This window comes from Heterocephalus glaber, unplaced genomic scaffold, assembly GCF_053883595.1.
Source record: "Heterocephalus glaber isolate CG9 unplaced genomic scaffold, H.glaber_assembly_v1.0 deba00001466, whole genome shotgun sequence".
In the NCBI taxonomy this organism is placed as follows: Eukaryota; Metazoa; Chordata; class Mammalia; order Rodentia; family Bathyergidae; genus Heterocephalus; species Heterocephalus glaber.
Genome location: NW_028258313.1, coordinates 1,201,687 through 1,223,236, shown reverse-complemented (window position 1 = coordinate 1,223,236; position 21,550 = coordinate 1,201,687). Strand labels below are relative to the sequence as shown.

Genomic DNA, 21,550 nt, shown 5'->3' with positions numbered 1-21,550 from the left:
ATTTCTGGAGTGAAGTGGAATCTCAGCATTGTTTTCATTTGCATCTCTCAAATGACCAGTGATGTTGAACATTTTTTTCATGTATTTATTTGCTATTTCTACTTTGTCTGAGAAATGTCTGTTCATTTCAGATGCCCATTTTCAGATTGGGTCTTTAAATTTGGGAGGTCTGATCTTTTTAAGTTCTTTATAGATTTGAGATAGTAGACCTTTGTCTGAGGAAGAGCAGGTGAAGATTTTTTCCGACATTGTGGGTTGTCTCTTCACACTGCTGGTGGTTTCTCTTGCTGTGCAGAAGCCTTTTAATGAGAAGAGATCCCACTTGTTGATTGTTTGTGCTAGTTCATGGGCAACTGAGGTTTTGTTCATAAAATCTTTTCCTACACTGATGTCTTCAAGGGTTCTACCTAACCTCTGTTCCAACTGGTTCAAAGTGTCTATTTTAATATTTAGATCTTTAATCCATTTTGCTTTTAGTTTAGTGCATGGTGAGAGATATAGGTCTAGTTTTAATCTTTGGCAAGTTGAAGCCCAATTTTTCTAGCACCATTTATTAAAGAGGCTAACTTTCCTCCAGTGAGAGTGTTTGGCTCCTTTATTGAAGATGAGATGGCTGAGTGTGTCTGGAGATGTTTCTGCATCTTCTAATCTGTTCCACTGGTCCTCAAGTCTGTTTCTTTGCCAGTACCATGCTGTTTTTATCACAGTAGCTTTGTAGTAGAGTTGCAGGTTGGGGATTGTGATACTCCCTGCCATGTCTCTGTTACCTAGAATTGCTTTTGCTATTCTGGGTCTCTTCTTGTTCCAAATGAATTTTTGTCTTGTTTTCTCAAGGTCCATGAAGTCTGCTGCTGGGATCTCAATTGGAATTGCATTAAATCTATAGAGCAGTTTTGGAAGTATGGCCCCTTTCACTATATTAATTCTTCCCACCCAGGAGCAGGGGATGTCTGTCCATTTTCTCATATCATCTTCAATCTCTCTTTTCAGAGTGCCATAGTTTTCAGAGAAGAGGTCTTTGATTTCTTTCGTTAGGTTGATTCCTAGCTATTTCAGTTTTTGGATGCTATTATGAAAGGAATTATTTGCCCTATTTCTCTCTCAGTGAGTCTGTCATTCGTGTAGAGGAAAGCTATTGATTTTTGTGTGTTGACCTTGTAACCAGCTACTTGACTGAATTTGGTTTTTAAGTCTAGAAGACTTTTGGTGGAGTTCTTGGGGTCTTCTATATAGAGTATCATGTCATCTGCAAATAATGACAGTTTGACTTCTTCATTTCCTATCTTTATTGCTTTTATTTCTTTCTCTTGTCTAATTGCTGTGGCTAATGTTTCCAGAACTATATTGAACAAGAGTGGTGATAGTGGAAATCCTTGTCTTGTTCCTGATTTTAGTGTGAAGGATTTCAGTTTTTGACTATTTAGTATGATATTGGCTATTGGTTTTTCATAGATGGCTTCTCTCAGTTTGAGGTAGAGACCATCTATTCCAATTTTTTGTAGGGTTTTTATCATAAATGCATGTTGGATTTTGTCAAATGCTTTTTCTGCATCTATGGAGATAATCATATGGTTTTTTTCCTTGGCTCTATTGATATAGTGTATTACATTGATTGATTTTCATATATTGAACCATCCCTGCATCCCTGGGATGACTCCCACTTGATCAGGGTGTATGATCTTCTTGATGATCTTCTGCATTCTGTTTGCCAGTATCTTATTAAGGATTTTTGCATCTATGTTCATTAGTGAGATTGGCCTATAGTTGTCTTTTTCGGTTGTGTCTTTCTCTGCTTTGGGGATCAAGGTGATGCTTGCTTCCAGGAATGAATTTGGGAGTATTGCTTCCCTTTCAATTTCATTGAAGAGTTTAAACAGTAGTGGCAGCAGTTCCTCTCTAAATGTCTTGTAGAATTCAGCAGTGAAGCCATCATGGCCAGGGCTTTTCTTAGTTGATAAGTTTTTAATTCCATTTTCAATTTTATTGGTTGATATTGGGTTGTTCAGAATTTTTAGGTCTTCCTCGTTCAGCTTTGCTAATTCCTATGTATCTAGGAATCTGTCCATTTCTTCTGTGTTGTCCATCTTATTGGCGTATAGGTTCTTGAAGCAGGTATTGATGATCCTCTGTATTTCTGCTGGGTCTGTTGTAATTTCACCCTTTTCATTCCTAATTGCATGGATTTGGGCCTTTTCTTTCCTTTTTCTGATAAGGTTGGCTAAGCATTTGTCAATTTTGTTGATTCTTTCGAAGAACCAACTCTTGGCTTCATTGATTTTTTGTATCATTCTCTTAGTCTCCATTGCATTGATTTCTCCTCTGATCTTTATAATTTCCTCCCTTGTATGAGCTCTAGGGTTGTCCTGTTCTTCTTTTCCTAGAAGGTTGAGGTGCAGCATCAGTTTGTTTAATTGGGCTCGTTCTGTTTTCCTAATATGCTTATTCATGCTATGAATTTCCCTTGTAAGACTGCTTTCATTGTGTCCCATAGATTTCAATATGTTGTATTGTCACTGTCCTTTAATTGAAGGAGCTGTCTGATTTCTTCTTTAATTTCCTCTGTGACCCATTGGTTATTCAGAAGTGTGTTGTTCAATTTCCACGTGTTTATGAAATTTTTGAGTTTCCTTTGCTATGAATCTCCAATTTCATCCCACTATGGTCTGATAATATACAGGGGTTAACTTCAATTGTTTTGCACTTATTTGAACATGTTCTATGTGTGAGTATGTGGTGTATTTAGGAGAATGACCCATGTGCATCTGAGAAGAATGTGTATTCTGATTTCGTGGGGTGGAAGACTCTGTAAAGATCTGTTAAGTTCATTTGTTCAAGAGTTCGACTGAGTTCTAGTATTTCATTACTCATTTTTTGTCTAGTTCATCTACCTATTTGTGACAATGAGGTGTTGAGGTCCCTCACTACAATTATATTAGTGCATATATGACTTTTCATGTCTGTTAGTATTTGTTTTATATAGTTGGGTGCACTAGTGTTTGGTGCATAGATATTTATGATTGTCATCTCTTCCTCTTGGATTCTTCCCTTTACAAGGATGTAGTGTCCTTCTTCATCTCTCTAATCAGTGTTGGTTTGAAATCTACTTGATCTGCAAAGAGGATAGTTACTCCTGCTTTTTTTCAGGTTCCCATCACATGGCGTATTGTTTTCCACCCTTTAACTTTCAGTCTATGAGTTTCCTTTTGAATTAAGTGTGTTTCTTGTATACAGCATATTGTTGAATTTTGCTTCTTGACCCATTCTGCCAGTCTATTTCTTTTGATTGGTGAATTGAGACCATTAACATTGATGCTTATAACTGAAACGTATTGACTTGTCATTGCCATGACTTTTTCTTTTTGTTGGGTTCTCCTCCTTTATATTTAATTTCTTGTTGTGTCAGATGGGTTCATTCTGCTTTGCTTCCTGGGGTTGTGATCCTCATTGTCTTTTCCTAGGATTTTGTGTAAAATTCTTTGGAGTGCTGGTTTGGTATTCTCGAAGTTCCTAAGGTGCCCTTTGTCATGAAAGTATCTTATTTCTCCATCAGTGTGGAAAGATAGTTTTGCAGGGTACATCAATCTGAGTTGGAAGCTGTTTTCTTTTAGGGCTTGGAATATGTTGCTCCAAGCTCTTCTTGCCTTGATGGTTTGTGTTGAGAAGTCTGCTGTGATTCTAATGGGCTTTCCTTTGTATGTGATTTGTTTCTTTTCTCTGACTGCTTGAAGAACTTTGTTCAACTGTTGGGTTTCTGGAATCTTAACAATTTTATGCCTATGTGTAGATTTTTTTTGATCAAGGCTATTTGGATTCCTATATGCCTCACTTATCTGTATGTCAAGCTCTTTTCCCCTGCTTGGGAAGTTTTCTGCCATTATTTCTGTGAAGAGAGTTTTTTATGTCATCTGCACTCTCTCCTGTTTCTTCATTGACTCCAATCAGTCTTATGTTATTCTTCTTTGCATCATGTAGCAGCTGCTGGATTGATTTCTCATGTTCCCTTATAATTTTGAAGCAATTTTTCTTTTCCTGGTCACTAATTGCAATCTTATCTTCTATATCTGAAATTCTGTCCTCACTTTGGCTCATTCTGCTGTGTAGACTTTCAATGGAGTTTTTCAGGTCCTGGAAATCTATTTGCATCTGTTTTATGGATTCCATTTGTTTCCTACGTTGGGATTCCACCATGTTCCTCAGGTCCTCATGAGATGCATTAATCATGTCTTGCACTAGGAGCACAATTTCTCCTGTTATGTGAGAAATTATTTCTGATTTCCATTTTTCCAGATCCCCTTTTGTTGCCATTTCAGTGGGTCCAGGTGGTTGAGTATCAGAGTGTTCCATCTCATTTCCCTTTGGGATTGCTGTAGGTGATCTGGAAGTCTGGTTTTGAGTCTTATTTACATCATTTCTCATTACGACTAGGGGGGCGCTGTTGGTGCCTGAGCTGATCACCTCCTCTGAGCTGGGAGAGGTGGGACAGGGGCCTGGAGTAGCGGGAGCAGTGGGAGGTATGGTGGCCCAGAAGCACCTTCCTCTGGGCCAGGAGCAGAGGGACAGAAGGTGGCCCAAAAGCCCTTTCCTTTGGGTTGGGAGCAGTGGGAGGGATGGTTCCCGGCCCCTTCCTCTGGACCAGGAGCAGTGGGACAGCAGCTTAGAAGCCCCTACCTCTGGGCCGGGAACAGTGGGACTCAGTACCATGGTCTGGTGTTCCGGTGTCCTCTTCATCTTTGTAGCGTGGAACTAGGTGTCTGTACAGAGGAGCAGGGGTTGGGCGTTCAGTGTGTTGTTGCCAGGATGTGGGCTGATTCTGCATGTTCTGTGTGACTTGCAACCTCTGTAGGAGTGTGCAGACCTGCCTGTCTGCAGTGGGCTGATTTGGTGTGTTCCACATGACTTGGGACTTTGGCATGGCCTACATGAAATTTCATAGGAAAAATGTTTAATTTTTTCACTACAAAAATTGACTGTGTGAGATGATATGTTAATAACAGTCATGAAACAATCATTTCAAAATACGTAGATATATGAAAATATTTTCTTGTATATTTTAAGTAAATTCCATATTAATTTAATTTTATCTGTAAAAATTTGGGGAGTGCTTAAAAATAAGTAGTGATTTTGAGTTATTTTCTTATCCATTTTGGCCATTTGTCAGTTTCATTTTGCAAAATTCCTATTCATACCACTTGCCCATTTTCAATAAAATTATTTGATTTTTTAAAATGTTATTTATAATTGCTATCAATATTTTGAGTTCCTTGAGTATTCTGAGTATTGCATCCTACCCAGATAAACACTGCACTAATATTTTCTCTCATTTTATAGGTTGTCTTCATTCTGTTGACTCCTCCATTTGCTGTGCAGAAGATTCTACCACATTTGTGATAGTTCTGCAAGAAAGCCTATATTCACCCAATGAAACACAATAATATGACTTTCAAGGGACATTCACAGTTTAAGGATAAAGAGGAGTTGTGATCCTATAGAAAGTTAATACTAAACCTAAGGAAGTCCACAGTCAGAGATGATTAGCAAGTCCTGCAGACTGTTGCCAACAATGCAAGTCATTAAATTATTTTGTTGTTGCAAGCATTCTGACTCCAGCAGAGAGGATGGCCTTCAGAGGTAGTGCTCCCTTGCTCCTTCCCTGGCCTCAGCCAACCTCCCTGTGGCTTCTGCTCTTGCCCCACTCTTCCTTCCCCACAGCTGTCGCAGCTGATGCTCCCTGTGGACCCAGACCCTCTCCATGTACAAGTGAAGTCTCTGCATCTCCACACTCAACCAGCTCTACCTGGTCCACAGGATGCTGGACAGGCAAAGGGGACCTGAGACCACAGAGGCAGAAGGACCTCTTCCATGGGTCACACCTGCATTGTCTTCCATGAAATTAGGTGGGCACAGAAGAAGGTGGGTGAAATAGTGTAGACATGGGCTGAGCCTATGCTGCAGAAACCTTGTGAGGATTCTCCATGCTGGGCTTGCACAAGCTCGCTGCCAGCCCTGGGATGTTCGAAGTCACTGAGGTCAGCAAGGAATTCCAGGCCAAGCATGGCAGTTTTATGTTCTTCAAAATTCTCAGAGGACAGTAAATAGCAACAGTGGAAGAGTGGGTCAAAGCAATGAGTTTGAGGAAAGAGAACATATTGTGGGAGACATCCACGTCTTAAACTCCCAGCACCAGGATGCCTTCTGCTTCTGGGAGATGCTTGACTAATCCTCTCACTGCACCTCCTTAGCTTCCACGTGAGCTTGGGAAGTATTCCCGCCCACCAACACACTTCTTCACCTCTGTCTTGACCTCAGGTAGCAAATCTCTGCTTCAGAGTAATCAAGGGTAACCCAGGATCATCACAACTTCATTAGCCTTACATATCACACACATACACTCATACACACCATGGGCTTTGGAAGCCACACGGCTTTCCCCCTGGCCATATAAAGTCAAAAATGCCCCCTCTCAATATGTGGGTGAAGGCTTTAAATCAATTTGACAGAGCACCTTTTCCCACCCAAGAACCAAGGAAAGATCCCAATAAATGCCACAAAACATAAGAGCAGACGAGGCCACTTTGAGCCAAACCTGCTCTCCACTTTTCTCACCAGTCATTACCAACCTGGAGTGAACTTTTCCTTAATATAGCTCTGCCATTCTTTCTATTTTCTTATGTCCTACTCATTTTCTTGTTTGAGAAACAGGAACCCTGGATGTATCTGGTGAGACTGACACCCCCTGTGGGGGAAATTTTCCATAGGAAACAAAGCACGCTTGAAGAAAAGGGGAACATGGCATAAAGTGTTCCACCACACCAACATAAAGTGGGCTACAACAAGAAATTAAATCTCTGATTATCTTTAAAAAAACCTCAGTTTTCTACAGAAATGACATATTTCTCCTTAAAACATGTTCTTTCACCTATAAGTAACTGAAATTTTTAAGCAAATATTCCCCTGTGGTGGCATCAGTCTGCCCCTGTACAGTCTTTAATATGGAGCCACGAGGACAGCACAGTGTAGCCACAGATAATTTTGAGCTTTGTTATGGTAAGTTTATTTTGTCAGGGTCTTGTCTACACCTCACTCACACATATTTCCTAGAGCCAGATAATTCTACAGGAAAATAAATTAGGAAGGGAATTCCCTGTAGAGCATCTATTTCTACACATAAGTTCCTGAGTTAATGGTCTCCTTGCACTGGCTCAGGTCTCAGAGAAGCCGAGCCAGGTGCCCTCAGGAGCCCCCTGCTCATCACACTCTGTCTCCTGCCTGGATTCTGATCACTCCCACCTCGCTCTCTGTGAAACCCCAGGCTCTGAAGAGAACCTGCCTCAGTAGACCTGGCCCAACTTTCCTCCACTGGCTTCCAACTTGTGCATCTCTGCCTTCTTCACCTCAAGCTGAGTGAGTGCAGCTGGTTGTTCTTGAGTAGGAGGCTCCATTCTTTCTCCTCCAGTGAATTCCATGCAAGATCATCACAGAGCCTCTCTCCCTTACCAGGTGAGTGTGTGCTCCTCTTGGTCTCATGCAGTAAGATCATAGGGACCAAAATGAAATCACTAAGGAGAAACTCTTTCAAACCCAATTATCACCCCCAACCCTCTATCAACATACAAAATTTCAGATCCACAAGAATATGAAGACTAAAAACCTGTACACATGTTGCAAAGTCAGTGGTAAAAGAAAAACCAAAAGCAAATGACTCCCTGAGGTGACAGAGAAAATAATGACCAGCCCTGAAAGTACTGCTTCACTAGCACACATGAAGCATTGCACTGGATGTTAGGTACAGCATAGCAAAAAAGGATACAAAATTGGTTGTCTAGTGTCTTAAATGATGGTGATTGAGAAAATTGAAATTTTTTCACCAAGTTCAAAGTGTTAGGTAAAGTTTGATGTGAAAAAACTGATAGAGATAGCATGACAAATGAGAAAATGTCACCTGCCAATTCAGGTAGACAGGAATTTATGTATTTCTTAAATAACTGCTGCAGGCCGTAAGAAGGCACTGGAAAGGCGGGAAACTTCAACAACTCAGGGAAGACTCCCAACGTGCTCACAGGCAGAAGGGGGTGAGCGAGAGATTACAGTGCAGCCAGAACTCACAGTAACACCCAGAGACAGAGACGGGTAGGTGCTGGGCGGACTCACAGAGAATCTGACACTGGTGCAGGGGTCACAGGAGATGCAGCCTCCAGCACATCAGCGTAGGAAGCAGAGGAAGAAGCCAGCAGTGCAGAGGATGAGGGGGTCTTCACAGGAGGTGGGAGCAAGGGGTGGAGAGGAAGAGGTTGGGTGAAGATGCATGAGATGATGCAGAGTGGTGGTCAGAGAGGGCCTGGGTGTGACAGGGGTCAGCAAGAACCCAGGCCTTGATGCCCAGAGGAGCCCACCCTGCTCCCCAGTATTAGGTTCCCTTGATGAATGAGTGCAGTCGGACATGTAGGCGGCTGTGTAGATGTAGAGTCACAATTTAACGCAGAGTGAATACAGCAGGACTTGCACCTTCAGTCCAGAAGGTGGATGGTGATTCACAGGCCTCTGCCCCAAGTGGGTGTCTGGGTGTGTTTTTTTGGTTTGAGTTTTTTTTTTCTAAGTTCTTTTATTGGTACATTTTAGGTATACAATTCACTTACATTTATCATTGGGTGTTTGTACCTGTACATGATGTATCTTGGTTCTTATTTTTTTCCCAATTACCCGTGTGCCCTTCACCCCCTCCACCCTTCCCTATTACATGGACAAAATGGAGGTGTTTTTAATGCACAGAAGAGTTTCTGCTGTGCTTCTGGAACTAGAGTGACAATGAGGCTGACTGATCAGTTCTCTTAGAGCTCACTCTGGAACTGCTAAATGTCTACCTGCCCTTTTTAGATCAGTGGTCCCTGAGGAGCCTTGGTCATGCAAGAGAGGAAAGAAAAATTACAAAAGATAACTCTCAGTCAGGCTGAGCCCAAGGCAGTGAGGTGTTAAAGAATGTCACCTTTCTGATATCACTGTGCCATGAGCTATGCAGCAGGACACTGTGTGCCTGGTTCTCCACACAGAGGTGCTGTGGCTCACATCTGAAACCTCATAAGTGATTAGAAATGTGTCACACCCTGAGTTCTGCTTCTTCTTTTAACTGTAACTGGCACAGCATGCTATTGTAGACCCCCTTTGCCCCTTGTGCCCGGTGTCTGGTGTCTATCACACCTAACAATGGGGCATTTGTTGTGTCCCTATGGACTTTAAATAATGAGTGTGAAAATGAGGACTGTGGTCCCTGAAGGTCACTGACCAGGGGACACTGAGGTCAGGGTGATGTCGGTGCCTCCAGAAACAGGAGCATCCCAGTGACAGACAAGTCTGACATTATGGCCATGAGGACACTGTTGACCCTTTAACTGGGTCATGAGCTTCCAGAAGATGCCTTTTGTTTAATTCTCAAATGCTGAGAAGCCAGGTAGAACCAGATCAGTTGTCATGGTGATGTTGAGCACTGAAAACCCCTTGAAAAAACTTCCGCTTTCGTGTGCTTCACTTATTTCACTGAGCAGCATGAGCTTCAGGTTCAGCTGTGCTGCATTAGTGCCCGATTTACTTCTTCTTTAAGGCAGGTGGCATTAAGTGTTTCATTCACCACATTTTCTTTCAACTCTTCCAAGGCTGGGAACCAGTTGGTCCTCACTTTGGCTGTTGTGCACAATGCTTCACTGACCATGGGAGTGGAGTTGCCTCTACTGAGCCCTGGTTCCACTCCTGTGAATAAGTCCCCAGGAGAGGGATGCTGGGCCATATGATAATTCCAAGTCTGATCTTTTGGGCAGTTCTCATCCCGTTTCCATAAGGTCATCCTTACCTTCCCACCGACAGCATTCTCTTCTCTCCACATTCTTGCTGACATTTTGTATCTTTGCCTTGCTGCTAACAGCCCCTCCAACAGAAGGGAGTTGAGAAAGATACACACTCTGTGCTGTCACTCATGGGAGGTGAATAGTTAATCTCCTAGAACCAGAGTGCAGGGTGGGGGTTGCCAGAGGCTCAGGCAGTGGCTTCCTCAGGGTTGGGCTGACAGTGGCCCCAGGCAGAGTCACAGCCACCCAGGAAGAGGAGTGGAGAAGATCTTTGATCTGTAGGCACTGTGGCTGGTGGTGACATATTGTAACACTGGACAGTTTAAGAAAGTAGATGTTAAATGTTCCCACTCAAAAAACAACTATGTGAGATAATAGACAATTTTATTACACTTACCATTCTGCAGTATAAATATGCTCCAAAATATTTTTCTGAACATATTAAATAGATACAATTTTATATGTAAAGTTACAACAAATTTGAAAAAAATATATCTTTATACAAAATTGACCCTTTCATGGTTTCATATGTACTTTGCCTGGTGAAAACATTTCATGTTACATATCCCTCCCTTCCTAAGGTGAGCACATTTCAAGAAAGGTTCTACCTCTGTGTGGCAGTCATACTGACAATAGCATCCAGACCTCAAGGCCGCCCTCCCTGGAGGATCCTGGCCCCTGACTCTGTCCCCCTAAACACTCCAGCACAGCAACATTGAAAGTCACCTGAACAAATAAACAAAAACCCAGTGCAGCTTCCAGATACAGAGTGCATGTTTCTTTAAGTGTATGGTCTCTACTGCACTTCCAGTAATGAAGCAAATTCCTCAGATTTTCTCACTTCCCCACTCATCTATTGGTCTTACCTGTGTGATCAAAGAAAACCTTCAGAATTTTTTCACAGGTTTAATTTTCTAGCCAAGTGTCCCTCTCCAGTAAGGGGCAATGGCAGTGGAACAGAATCTACTTGCAGTGTCAGCTCCATCTCTGGGCAGCTTTGCTCCTCCTTCAGGAGGCAGCGGGGAAGGGCCTGGCCCTGGGCCTCTGCTCTCTCTTCAGCGTTGCCCGGGTGTCCCTGCTCCTGCTTCCTCTGTGCTGAGTACACTCATGTGCCATTCTGTAGCCCTCATGGATGAAGCAAAAACTGGGTGAGTTGTGACAATTCATGGTCTAGAGATGAAGAAGTTCGGGCTTTGCTGACATCTGATACAGGCAGAGGCTTCTTATTCTTTGACAATATAAAAGTATTTCAATCATATGACAAATCTCCCCTCTTCTGACACTAAATCTTGTGTGCTGTTGTTAGTATGCTTATTTTTATTTGATTTTTGTTTCTTATTCTCAAATACAAACCTTTTAAAAATGAAGAAATCATCAGTTTTCCCTGGTCTTCTATTCCAATACATGTTGTCCACTGTATATTCTCCAAATTTGAAGAGACTGTGCTGAGAGGTGAATATTTTAGTGAGGAAAGCTGAGAATCAAGGTGATGACATCCTCTGCCCTAAACCTCCAGACTGGCTGTGTCAGACTGGCAGAACATGAACTAAGAGTAGTTCCTCTAGATGGAAACTCTGTGCCCAAAACCCTACACCAGACAATGACCCACATACTTAGTGCCCACACTCAACATCCAATCCTTGCTCTGTAAACCATCCTGTCTTTCTTCCTTGTTTAGAATTAACATGAATTTGGCTCTTTCACTGGACAGAGTCCAAGGAGGCCCCACCCCAATAGGAGATGGGGACCTCAGCTCAGCCCAGGCAGGGGCTTGGAGAAAAGGTCTCTTTCAGAAAAGCATTTCAGTGAGTCTCAGTAAGAGACATGAGCTGAGTTATCAGGCAGAGCTAAAAAGGAAGAGAAATGGGAAAGGAAGAAAGACAGGATGATTTGGAGAGTGAGGATTGGATGTTGAGTGTGGGCACTAGTATGTGGGTCACTGTCTAGTGTAGGGTTTGGGCACAGTGTTTCCATCTAGAGTAACCACTCTTAGCCCTTGAGTTGCTGAACACAGTAGAGCACTGAGGGAGAGGATCAGCCTGGCCCACAAACAGAGAAGGGAGCCTAGTTTGTATACATGGGCTGAGATGGTCAGGTGGAACATTTTCTCAGGTTTTGTCTTGCAATGTGGCTCCAGGGGACAGAGAAGTCCTTATGTTGAGGGCAATATGGCCTCTGTGCAATAATTTTTCCCCTCAGCACAGTCTCAGCTTTGGGGGGCCTTTCTGGAACCCACAGTGAGGCTTAAAACAATGACAGAAAACTTCAGGGCATGCCTTGGGAGTTGAGTGTCCCAATATATCTCTTATCTTGGGGTCCTGGGTTGGAAAGATGAGATGGGTTATGTAACTTTAGGGCTAACTACCATTTTCTTCCCAGTTCTTAGACAGACACTCCCTTCATGACCAACATGCTCATTGGGGTGGTAAGAAGAGATCTGACCCAAAGTTTTAAGGGAATAAAGAAGACAGACACAAAGTGAATGTCAAGCTTTGTTCTTCTCTTAGTTATCAATCAAGCCTCTATAGGCCCAAGTGAAGAATTACTGTTTTTTACTAAAATCAGTTTTTTAAGTTTCAACTGCCTCAGGACAAAACACAAGCCATGCTTTTAATGAGTAGCAGGTTAAAGTCCCAAGAGTATACCTGGCCTTTGTCTTCATGGTAGACTCTGAGGATCTCTGTACTAGTGCCCACACCTTCACAGAATACTTACAAACTCTGTGTTTAATCATCTTCTTAGGGTTATCTGAAGTGTATTACAAAAATCCATATTTAGTCCCAGATTCTGTTTTTAACTTTCAAAATTTTGTACAATATTTACCATCATCTATATTGTTAGTTTTTCAAATTATCAATAATTTCTTATGACTGTAAATATTTGCAAGTTAACATAAAAGTTGTGGTGTAATACCTATGAGTATAAAGAATTAAACACATGTCACAATTTACAGTGCTCATTTTTAGGTCTTTAAAAATGTGGAGCCAAAATGATCTTCCAAATTTCATGTACCTAAATAAGATAGATTGGATTTTGCAATAATTGTTTCATTGTCTATTTTTTTCTTTGTTTTGTTTGTTTTTGTTTCAATTTTGAGATAGGATCTTGTTATGTAGGCTAGGCTGGTCTTTAACTCACTATGTAGCCCAGACTAGCCTCAAAATCATGCCTTAGTCTACTCAATGCTGGGACGACAGGCACTACACATATTTAATTTTAATTTCATACATAAAGAAAAATAATATTGTTCCAAAAAATTGAAAACCAGAGCACACAGTGGAAAGAATCAGAAAAGTTGAGGACAGGAAAATGGAAACATCCAAGTCTGAAGAAAAGAGAAAGAATTGAGAGGAGAGTCCTGTAGTTGTACACCCATATAAACATTATTCACAGACAGCTCCCAGCACAGAGGAGGCTTCTGGGTCAATGTGCCATGGCTCCTGGGTGAGGAAGAGGCTTCTAGGTTAGTGTGCCGTGGTTCCCAGTGCAAAAGAGGCTTCTGAGTCAGAGTGTGATGGCTCCCAGAGCAGAGGAGGCTTCTGGGTCAACATGCCATGGCTCCTGGTTCACAGGAGGCTTCCAGGTTAGTATGTCACAGCTCCCAGCACAGAGGAGGTGAGCCATGTGGGCACCAGAAGCAATCCCACCCTGGTTGAAATGAGAAGACAGGTAAACAAGCCTCAGAAGCAGACTTCCAGATCCCCTACAGCAACCCCAAGGGAAATGAGATGGAACGCTCTGATACTCAACCACCTGGACTCCCTGAACTAGCAAAGAAAGAAGATCTGGAAAAAATGAAATCAGAAATAATTTCTCACTTAACAGAGATTGTGCCCATAGTGCAAGACATGATTAATAAATCTAGAGAGGACACAGATTAAAAAAAAATAGAGGAGCTAAGAAACATGATGGAATCCCAACATAGGAAACAAATGGAATCCATGAAACAGATGCAAACAGATTTCCAGGAGTTGAAAAACTCCATTGAAAGTCTATGCAGCAGAATGAGCCAATGTGAAGACAGAATTTCAGATATAGAAGATAAGATTGCAATTAGTGACCAGGAAATTTCTTTAAAATTATAAGGGACCATGAGAAATCAATACAGCAGGTGCAAGATGATGGAAAGAAGAACATAAGACTGATTGGAATCAATGAAGAAACAGGAGAGAGTGCAGATGACATAAAAAACTGTTCACAGAAGTGATGGCAGAAAACTTCCCAACCAGGGGAAAAGAAATTGACATAGAGAAAAGTGAGGGATTTAGGACTCCAACTAGCTTTAATCAAAAAAAATTTACATATAGGCATATAATTGTTAAGATTCCAGAAAAAAACAGAAGAATAAAGTTCTACAAGCAGTGAGAGAAAAGAAACAAATCACATACAAAGGAAAGTCCATCAGAATCACAGCAGACTTCTTAACACAAACCCTCAAGGCAAGAAGAGCTTGGAGTGACATATTTCAAGCCCTAAAGGAAAACAACCTCCAACCCAGATTGATGTAACCTGCAAAACTATCTTTCAAAATTGATGCTGAAATAAGATACTCTCATGACAAAGAGCACCTTAGGAACTTTATGAATACCAAACCAGCACTCTAAAATATTTTAGACAAAATCCTAGGAAAAGACAATGAGGATCACAACCCCAGGAAGCCAAGCAGAATGAATCCACCAGAAACAAAAAGAAATTAAAACCAACGGGGGAGAATCCAACGAAAAGAAAGTCATGACAATGATAACTCAATATATATCAGTTATAACCATCAATGTTAATGGTCTCAACTCACCAATCAAAAGAAATAGTCTGGCAGAATGGGTCAAGAAGCAAGATCCAACAATGTGCTGCATACAAGAAACATACTTAATTCAAAAAGAAACTAATAGACTGAAAGTTAAAGGGTGGAAAACAATACTCCTTGCAACAGTAACCTGAAAAAAAGCAGGAGTAGCTATCCTCTTTGCAGATCAAGTGGGTTTCAAACCAACACTGATTAAGAGAGGCAAAGAAGGACACTACATCCTTGTGAAGGAAACAATCCAAAGAGGAAGAGATGACAATCATAAAAATCTATGCACCAAACACTAATGTGCCGAAGTATATAAAACAAATACTAACAGACATGAAAAATAATATAAGCCCTAATACAATAGTAGTGGGGGACCTCAATATCTCTCACCATGCACCCAACTAAAATTGAAATGGATTAAAGATCTAAATATTAAAACAGAAACACTGAAGCGACTGGAACAGAGGTTAGGTCAAACTCTTGAAGACATTGGTGTAGGAAAAGATTTTATGAACCAAACCTCAATTGCCATGAACTAGCACAAACAATCAACAAGTGGGATCTCTTCTTACTAAAAAGCTTCTGTACAGCAAGTGAAACCACAAGCAGTATGAAGAGACAATCCACATTGTGGGAAAAAATTTTCACTAGCGGTCCCTCAGACAAAGGTCTACTATTTTGAATCTATAAAGAACTTAAAAAAATCATACCTCCCAAATTTAAAGACCCAATCCAAAAATGGGCAACTGAAATGAACAAACATTTCTCACACAAAGAAGTAGACATGGCAAATAAACATATGAACAAATGTTCAACATCATTGGTCATTCCAGAGATGCAAATGAAAACAACGCTGAGATTACACCTCACCCCAGAAAGTATGGCTGCTATTAAGAAATCAACCAATAACAAATGCTGATGGGGTTGTGGGGAAAGAGGAACCCTGATCCACTGCTGGTGGGAGTGTAGACTGGTGTAACCGCTGTGGAAATCAGTATGGAGATACCTCAAGGAACTAGGGCTAGAGGTCACACTTGACCCAGCTCTTCCCCTGCTGGGTATCTTCTCCAAAGAATTAAAATAATCATACCACAGTGATATATGTCCACCCATGTTCATAGCAGCACAGTTTGTAGTAGCTAAAACTTGGAAACCGCACAAATGCCTATCAACTGGCGAGAGGATACAGGAAATGTGGTTATTTAATAAAATAGAGTACTACTCAGCCATCAAAAATGAGAAATTAGAGACATTTATTGCTAAATGGATGCACATTGAGGTGATATTCTTAAGTGAAATAAATAGGGCACATATATTTAAATAGCAAATAGTTTCTCTAGTGTGAGAAAGTGAAAATACAAATAAAGACTAAAAGGTATAATAGATAATGTGAAATAGGAAGAAATCGGGCAAAGGGGAAGGGGAAGTGAGAAGGGTAGGGGAAAGGAAAGAAGGGAATGGAATTAACATAAGAAAATGAAAAAAAGGAAACAAAATCGTTGTAAATAGGGAGGGATGGAGGGGTTGAAGGAAGAGTAGGGGAAGAGGGAAAAAATAAGAACCAAGAGAGTATGTAAAGGTGCAAATTTCCAATGATGAATGTCATTATATTATATACCTAAAATGTAACAATAAAAGGATATACATTTTTAAAAAACATTATTCACAATAGCCAACATATGGAAGCATTAAAAGCTGCATAGACAGATGAATGTTTAATCAAAATCTAGCAATTGGATACAGTGCAAACTTACTGTACCTTTAAAACATGGGAAATTCTGACAACTGTAGCATGGGTGAATCTTCCAAACATTATATAAGTCAGTGTTCCTACACCACAGGTTATGGATCAGTACCGGTACTTGGCCTTCTAAGAGCCAAAGGAGGTGAGTAGCACATGAAAAATTGAACATTTATCTGTATTTACAGTGCTCCTATCCCTGGAAAGATTACCTGAACTCCACTTCCTGTCAAATCAGCAAGGCATTAGGTTTTCTTTGGACAGTGAACAGTACTGTGAACTGTGCATTACAGAAGTGTGGGTGGCCTGCTCCCTGTGAGAATATAACACCTCTGAGGTGGTGAAGCTTGCACTGGGGAGTAGCTACAAATAAAGATGAACATTAGCAGAGATGTTTGACTGCACAGGGACCATGATAAATCAATTGCTTTCAGACTCTTATCAAAACCCACCAATGACTGGCAAGTGACAGTTAAACTGCATGTGGTGTCAGGCTTTAAAGTGGCTGATGTCCCTCAGTTGTACAGCTGCAATTTTGAGGAAGGCTTTAAGTTGAATCTGACACTTATTTTAGTCTATGTGTGGCCCCCACTTATTTACTGCTTCATCTGTACTTCTTTCCCAATCTGTGCCCTTGTATCAGTCACAGTTTTGGTGAACTCACAAGCTAACTCTAGCAAAAAGAAATAGAAAATGAAGTCATGAGAAAGGTTCTTTGTAAAGAGGGAAAGATCCATTGATGAGACAGCAGGAGAGTCTAAGACTACCAACAAAGAATAAGCTGCATTTAAAAGTTAGTAGCAAGAGGCCTGATTAAATTATGAATTCACTGAAACAAATGATTTGCATTTTCCAAAACTACTTTGTACAATGTGTGGTGCCCAGCTGTCTAACTAACTATAAAATCTTCAAAGCTGCTTTGCTCCCTGGAGACCAAACCCATGAATTAAAAAACAAAGCTTTGGATTTCTGCAAAAGAAAGAATGTGAACCTGAAGAAAGGAGCAATGGAAGAAGGCACCACTTCATCAAATGTGTCTGCACTGAGGGCAGCATTCTTAGTGGGTGACCACACTGCTAAAGTTGAGAAGCCTTGCACTATTGGTAAAGAATTGATCCTTTGCTGCTAAGGACATTTGTCAGGAAATTTTAGGTCAGACTGCAGTTTAAAATGTGGCATGTGTTCCTCATTTGGTTAGCGTGATTCATAGACAAATCGATGAAATAGCAGAGGACACTGAGGAGTGACAGGGAGTCCCTTGGTACACAGTCCAGTTTCCCTAGTCCACTGAGGCTGATAACACAGGAGCAAGGCTTTTCAGGATGAGGTGCGTGAGGATATGTTATGTGTACTTTTGTTGCCAACCAATACCACAGCTCCAAAACTATTCAAGTCTTTCAGGGACTAAATACAAGAAAAACTGAATAGGCTGTTCAGTATTGGTATATTCATGGACAGAGTGGCCACTGTGATTGGATGGCTTTCTGAGTTCACTACTTGTGTCAAGGAAGTAACTTCTGCATGTGAGTCCGTGCCCCTTGTCATCCTTAGAGAAACACTGGCTAGCCAGACAGTGTCAGCTGAACTAAACAATGTGATGAAATTAACAACCACATTGGGGGTGGGGATGTAGCTCAGTGGTGGCTCACCTGCCTAGCAAGTGCAAGGTCCTGAGTTCAATATCCAGTAAAAAAAAGTTCGTACTCTTACCTCATGTCTGTGCTCACAGCACTCTGAGAACATAGACACAGAGCACACATGCCTTCTCTTATACACAGAAGGGAAGCAATTTCTATAGTTACATCCCTGGCCAGGGGTTATGAATTACTAAAAGCTGCTCTAGAGATTTCTTTGAGAAAACAGTCACCACTGGCAGTGCATTTAATGACAATGATGGAGCTCCAAAACTTGCTTCCTTGTGTGATATACTCAATCTGCTCCATAAACTCAATCTGTCACTTCAGGGAAGAATGCCAACTGTTTCAAAGTCAGCAGAAGATATGGTTGCATTCAAAGCCAAACTTGAATTATGGGAACAATGAGTAAATGGATTTTTCTATATGTTTCAAACAGTCACAAAGATTTAGAAGAAGAGATTGAGCCAGGTCCTTCCTTCTCCAAGCTGATGTATGATCACCGATCTCAGCTTTCAAAAGAGTGCAGGCACTGCTTCTCAACCGCAAGACTCCTAAATGGGCAGTAAATGGGTCTAGTACCCACTTGTGAGGAAGCTAGGTGAGACAACTTTATCCATGCTAGAAGAGGAGCAACTGCTTCACTACACAAATGATAATGGCCTTAAAATGATTTCTGAAACAACTTCAAATCTTAACACATTCTGAATTAAAATTAAGGTAGAATATCCTGAGGTTGCTACAAAAGCACTGCAATGCCTGCTTCCATTTATAGCATCCTGTCTTTGTGAAGCAGCATTTTCTGCAATTACAGCCACCAAATCAAGACTTGGAGTAGATCATATTTAACCAACATGCTTCAGGTTCACTGTCTCCCATCACCCCTAGGTGGGATCATCCATTTGCAGGCAAGCAAGATCAGGGCTTGCACTAATTTTGCATTTTGGTGAGTTGCATAATCATTTTGTTAAAATAAAACAATAGATATAAAGTGTGCAATGAAGATAACATACTTGATACGTCCCAGACAACTCCACCCATGTTACTTGGAAAAACTGTCCTCAAGGAAACCAAGCCCTGGTACCAAAAAGATTGGGCACTGCTGAGATACATTAAATCAGCCAAGTTATATGCTATTTTGCTTCTCTGAAGTATTCACCGAAGCCAAAACTATGGAAGATGGTAGGTGGAAGGGTGAGTGCCAGAGTTAAAGAAGGAGGTATAATTTCTCAGGTCTGATTTTTGTCTTGTAACAGGTAAAGTGGTGTTCATAGGACTAATGTGCAATGGCACACAATGTGACTGCACTGTGTGTTTAAGAGTGGTTACAATAGAAAGGAATGTTAGGTGAATTTCACCATGAGAGTGGAGGTAGATAATTGCCTGGGTAACTCCATTTCAAGCCCTCTGGACTCCAGACAAGGTCATAGCATACTTGGCCGCACCAGCTCTCTGAACCTCCAGCCTATTACACTGAGCCCCAGTGTGCCTCACCCTACTGGATTAGAGGAGCCAGGAGGCAGTGTTTGGTACACAACACTCCTGAAGCATTGTCCTAAATGCACACTATCACATGACCCTTGCTCCATGACCACAGAACCTTACAGCTAATGAATGCATTGGAAGACAGAAAGAATTTTTTTAAAAAGCAGTTGAAAAAGAGAGACTTGGTAGGACACAGAAAGAACGTGACAGGGCGATGTCTTCAAATGAACAGCTTTCAGATCCAGTGGACTCAGCTCAAGGTAGAATTTATTACCATGTTCTTTTCCTCCTTTATCCTTACTAGAAAGAAATGGGATGAGTAAGAACTATGCACATATTCCAGAACTTTTCCTAACACTTATGAGGATTATTCAACAAAAACAGTTGGAGATTTGAGGATGCTGCCATGATGTTATTGAGTTCTAACAGTAACGTTTATCCTCAATACTTGTCCCTTTCTTTCCAGGCATGTATTAGAGACAGATGCCATGGAAAGGGGAAACATGAGCTTTCCCAACACTTTTGTCCTGCTGGGCTTCTCAGAGTTGCCGTGGCTGGAGAGGCCCCTCTCTGCAGTGGTCCTCATCTCCTACCTCCTCACCCTGGTGGGGAACAGCTCCATCCTCCTCCTCTCCCTGGTGGACCCCAGACTCCAGATGCCCATGTACTTCTTCCTGGACAACCTCTCTCTGCTGGACATCGGTCTCACCAGCACCATTGTGCCCCAGCTGCTGGCCAACCTTTGGGGACCAGATAAGACAATTGCTGCCTGGGGCTGCATCACACAGGTCTATCTTTTCAGCTGGACAGGCTGCACTGAATGCATCCTGCTGGCCATGATGGCCATTGATCGCTATGTGGCCATCTGCCAGCCCCTCCAGTACACTCTCATCATGCGTCCCTGGGTGTGTGTGCAGATGGCAGCTGCCTCCTGGTTGAGTGGCCTGGCCAGTTCTCTGCTCCAAGCCACACTCACCCTCCAGCTCTCCCTCTGTGGGCACCACACCCTGGACCACTTCTTCTGTGAGGTTCTCATTCTCATCAAGCTGGCCTGTGGTGACACCTCTGCTAATGACCTGGTGATGTCTGTAGGATCCATCCCATTTGCACTGGTGGCTCCCCTGCTGGTGGTCATCTCCTACATCTTCATTGCCAGGGCTGTACTGAAACTACCTTCAGCTGAAGGCAGGCACAAGGCACTCAGCACCTGCAGTTCCCACTTGCTGGTGGTCACCATGTACTTTGGTCCTGCCATGTACACGTACCTCCAGCCTCCTGCCAACAGCTCTCAGGCTAAATTGATGTCCTTATTCTACTGCAGTATCACCCCACTGCTCAACCCACTTATCTATACCCTAAGAAACAAGGATGTGAAGACAGCATGGAAGAGGATCCTGCAATCCCAGAGTGAGATGAGTTCTTTAAAAGCTAGATGACCTTGCATTTTCCTGAAGCAGCCGCATGCTGACATGTCTGCTTTTCCAAATGAGAGTCCTTGACGTCAATGAAAGAGTTCCCTTCTCTGAATACTAATTAATATGATAAACTAAGAAAAATTTTGGGTGGAAAATTCTGTCTTCTGAATTATCAAACTGAGCTATTGTGCCTTATTTTTATCTTTTCCAAATGTTTCCTCTCCATAGATATGATGAACAGCATGTCCACACATCAATAGGAAGAGACCCTTACACATCATCTTTGTTGCAGAATTCACAAAACCTAAGGTATGGACCAAAAATAAGTAAACATTAATGAGTGAGTGGATAAATAATATGTTGCCTATGTACACAAAGGAATATGATTTCAACTTACAAAAACAAATTCTTCCATATATGATAACATAATTACAATACCTGAAATAAGCTAAAGACAGAACTATGAAGACTAAATATTGTCATTTCTATGTGGAATATGACCAACTAACTCTTGAAAATGAGTCCTATAACCAGAAGTTGCTGATTTGGAAGATGAAGATATGATCATTAGAGAGTAATGTGGGAAGGAGTCAACAGGGCTGAGGAGAGGAGGAGCCACCTTAGAACTACTCAGAAGAAAATCAACTAAA

The 21,550-nt window shown here is 41.6% G+C and overlaps 1 protein-coding gene across 1 annotated transcript; it reads left to right on the top strand.

The window, feature by feature from the left end:
- The first annotated feature begins 19,973 nt into the window (after positions 1–19,973).
- On the top strand, positions 19,974–20,921 carry LOC101697392 (olfactory receptor 2G3-like). Its single transcript, XM_004874746.4, has one exon. It carries the CDS (start codon positions 19,974–19,976, stop codon positions 20,919–20,921), a length of 948 nt encoding a protein of 315 aa, XP_004874803.4.
- The last annotated feature ends 629 nt before the right edge of the window (positions 20,922–21,550 follow it).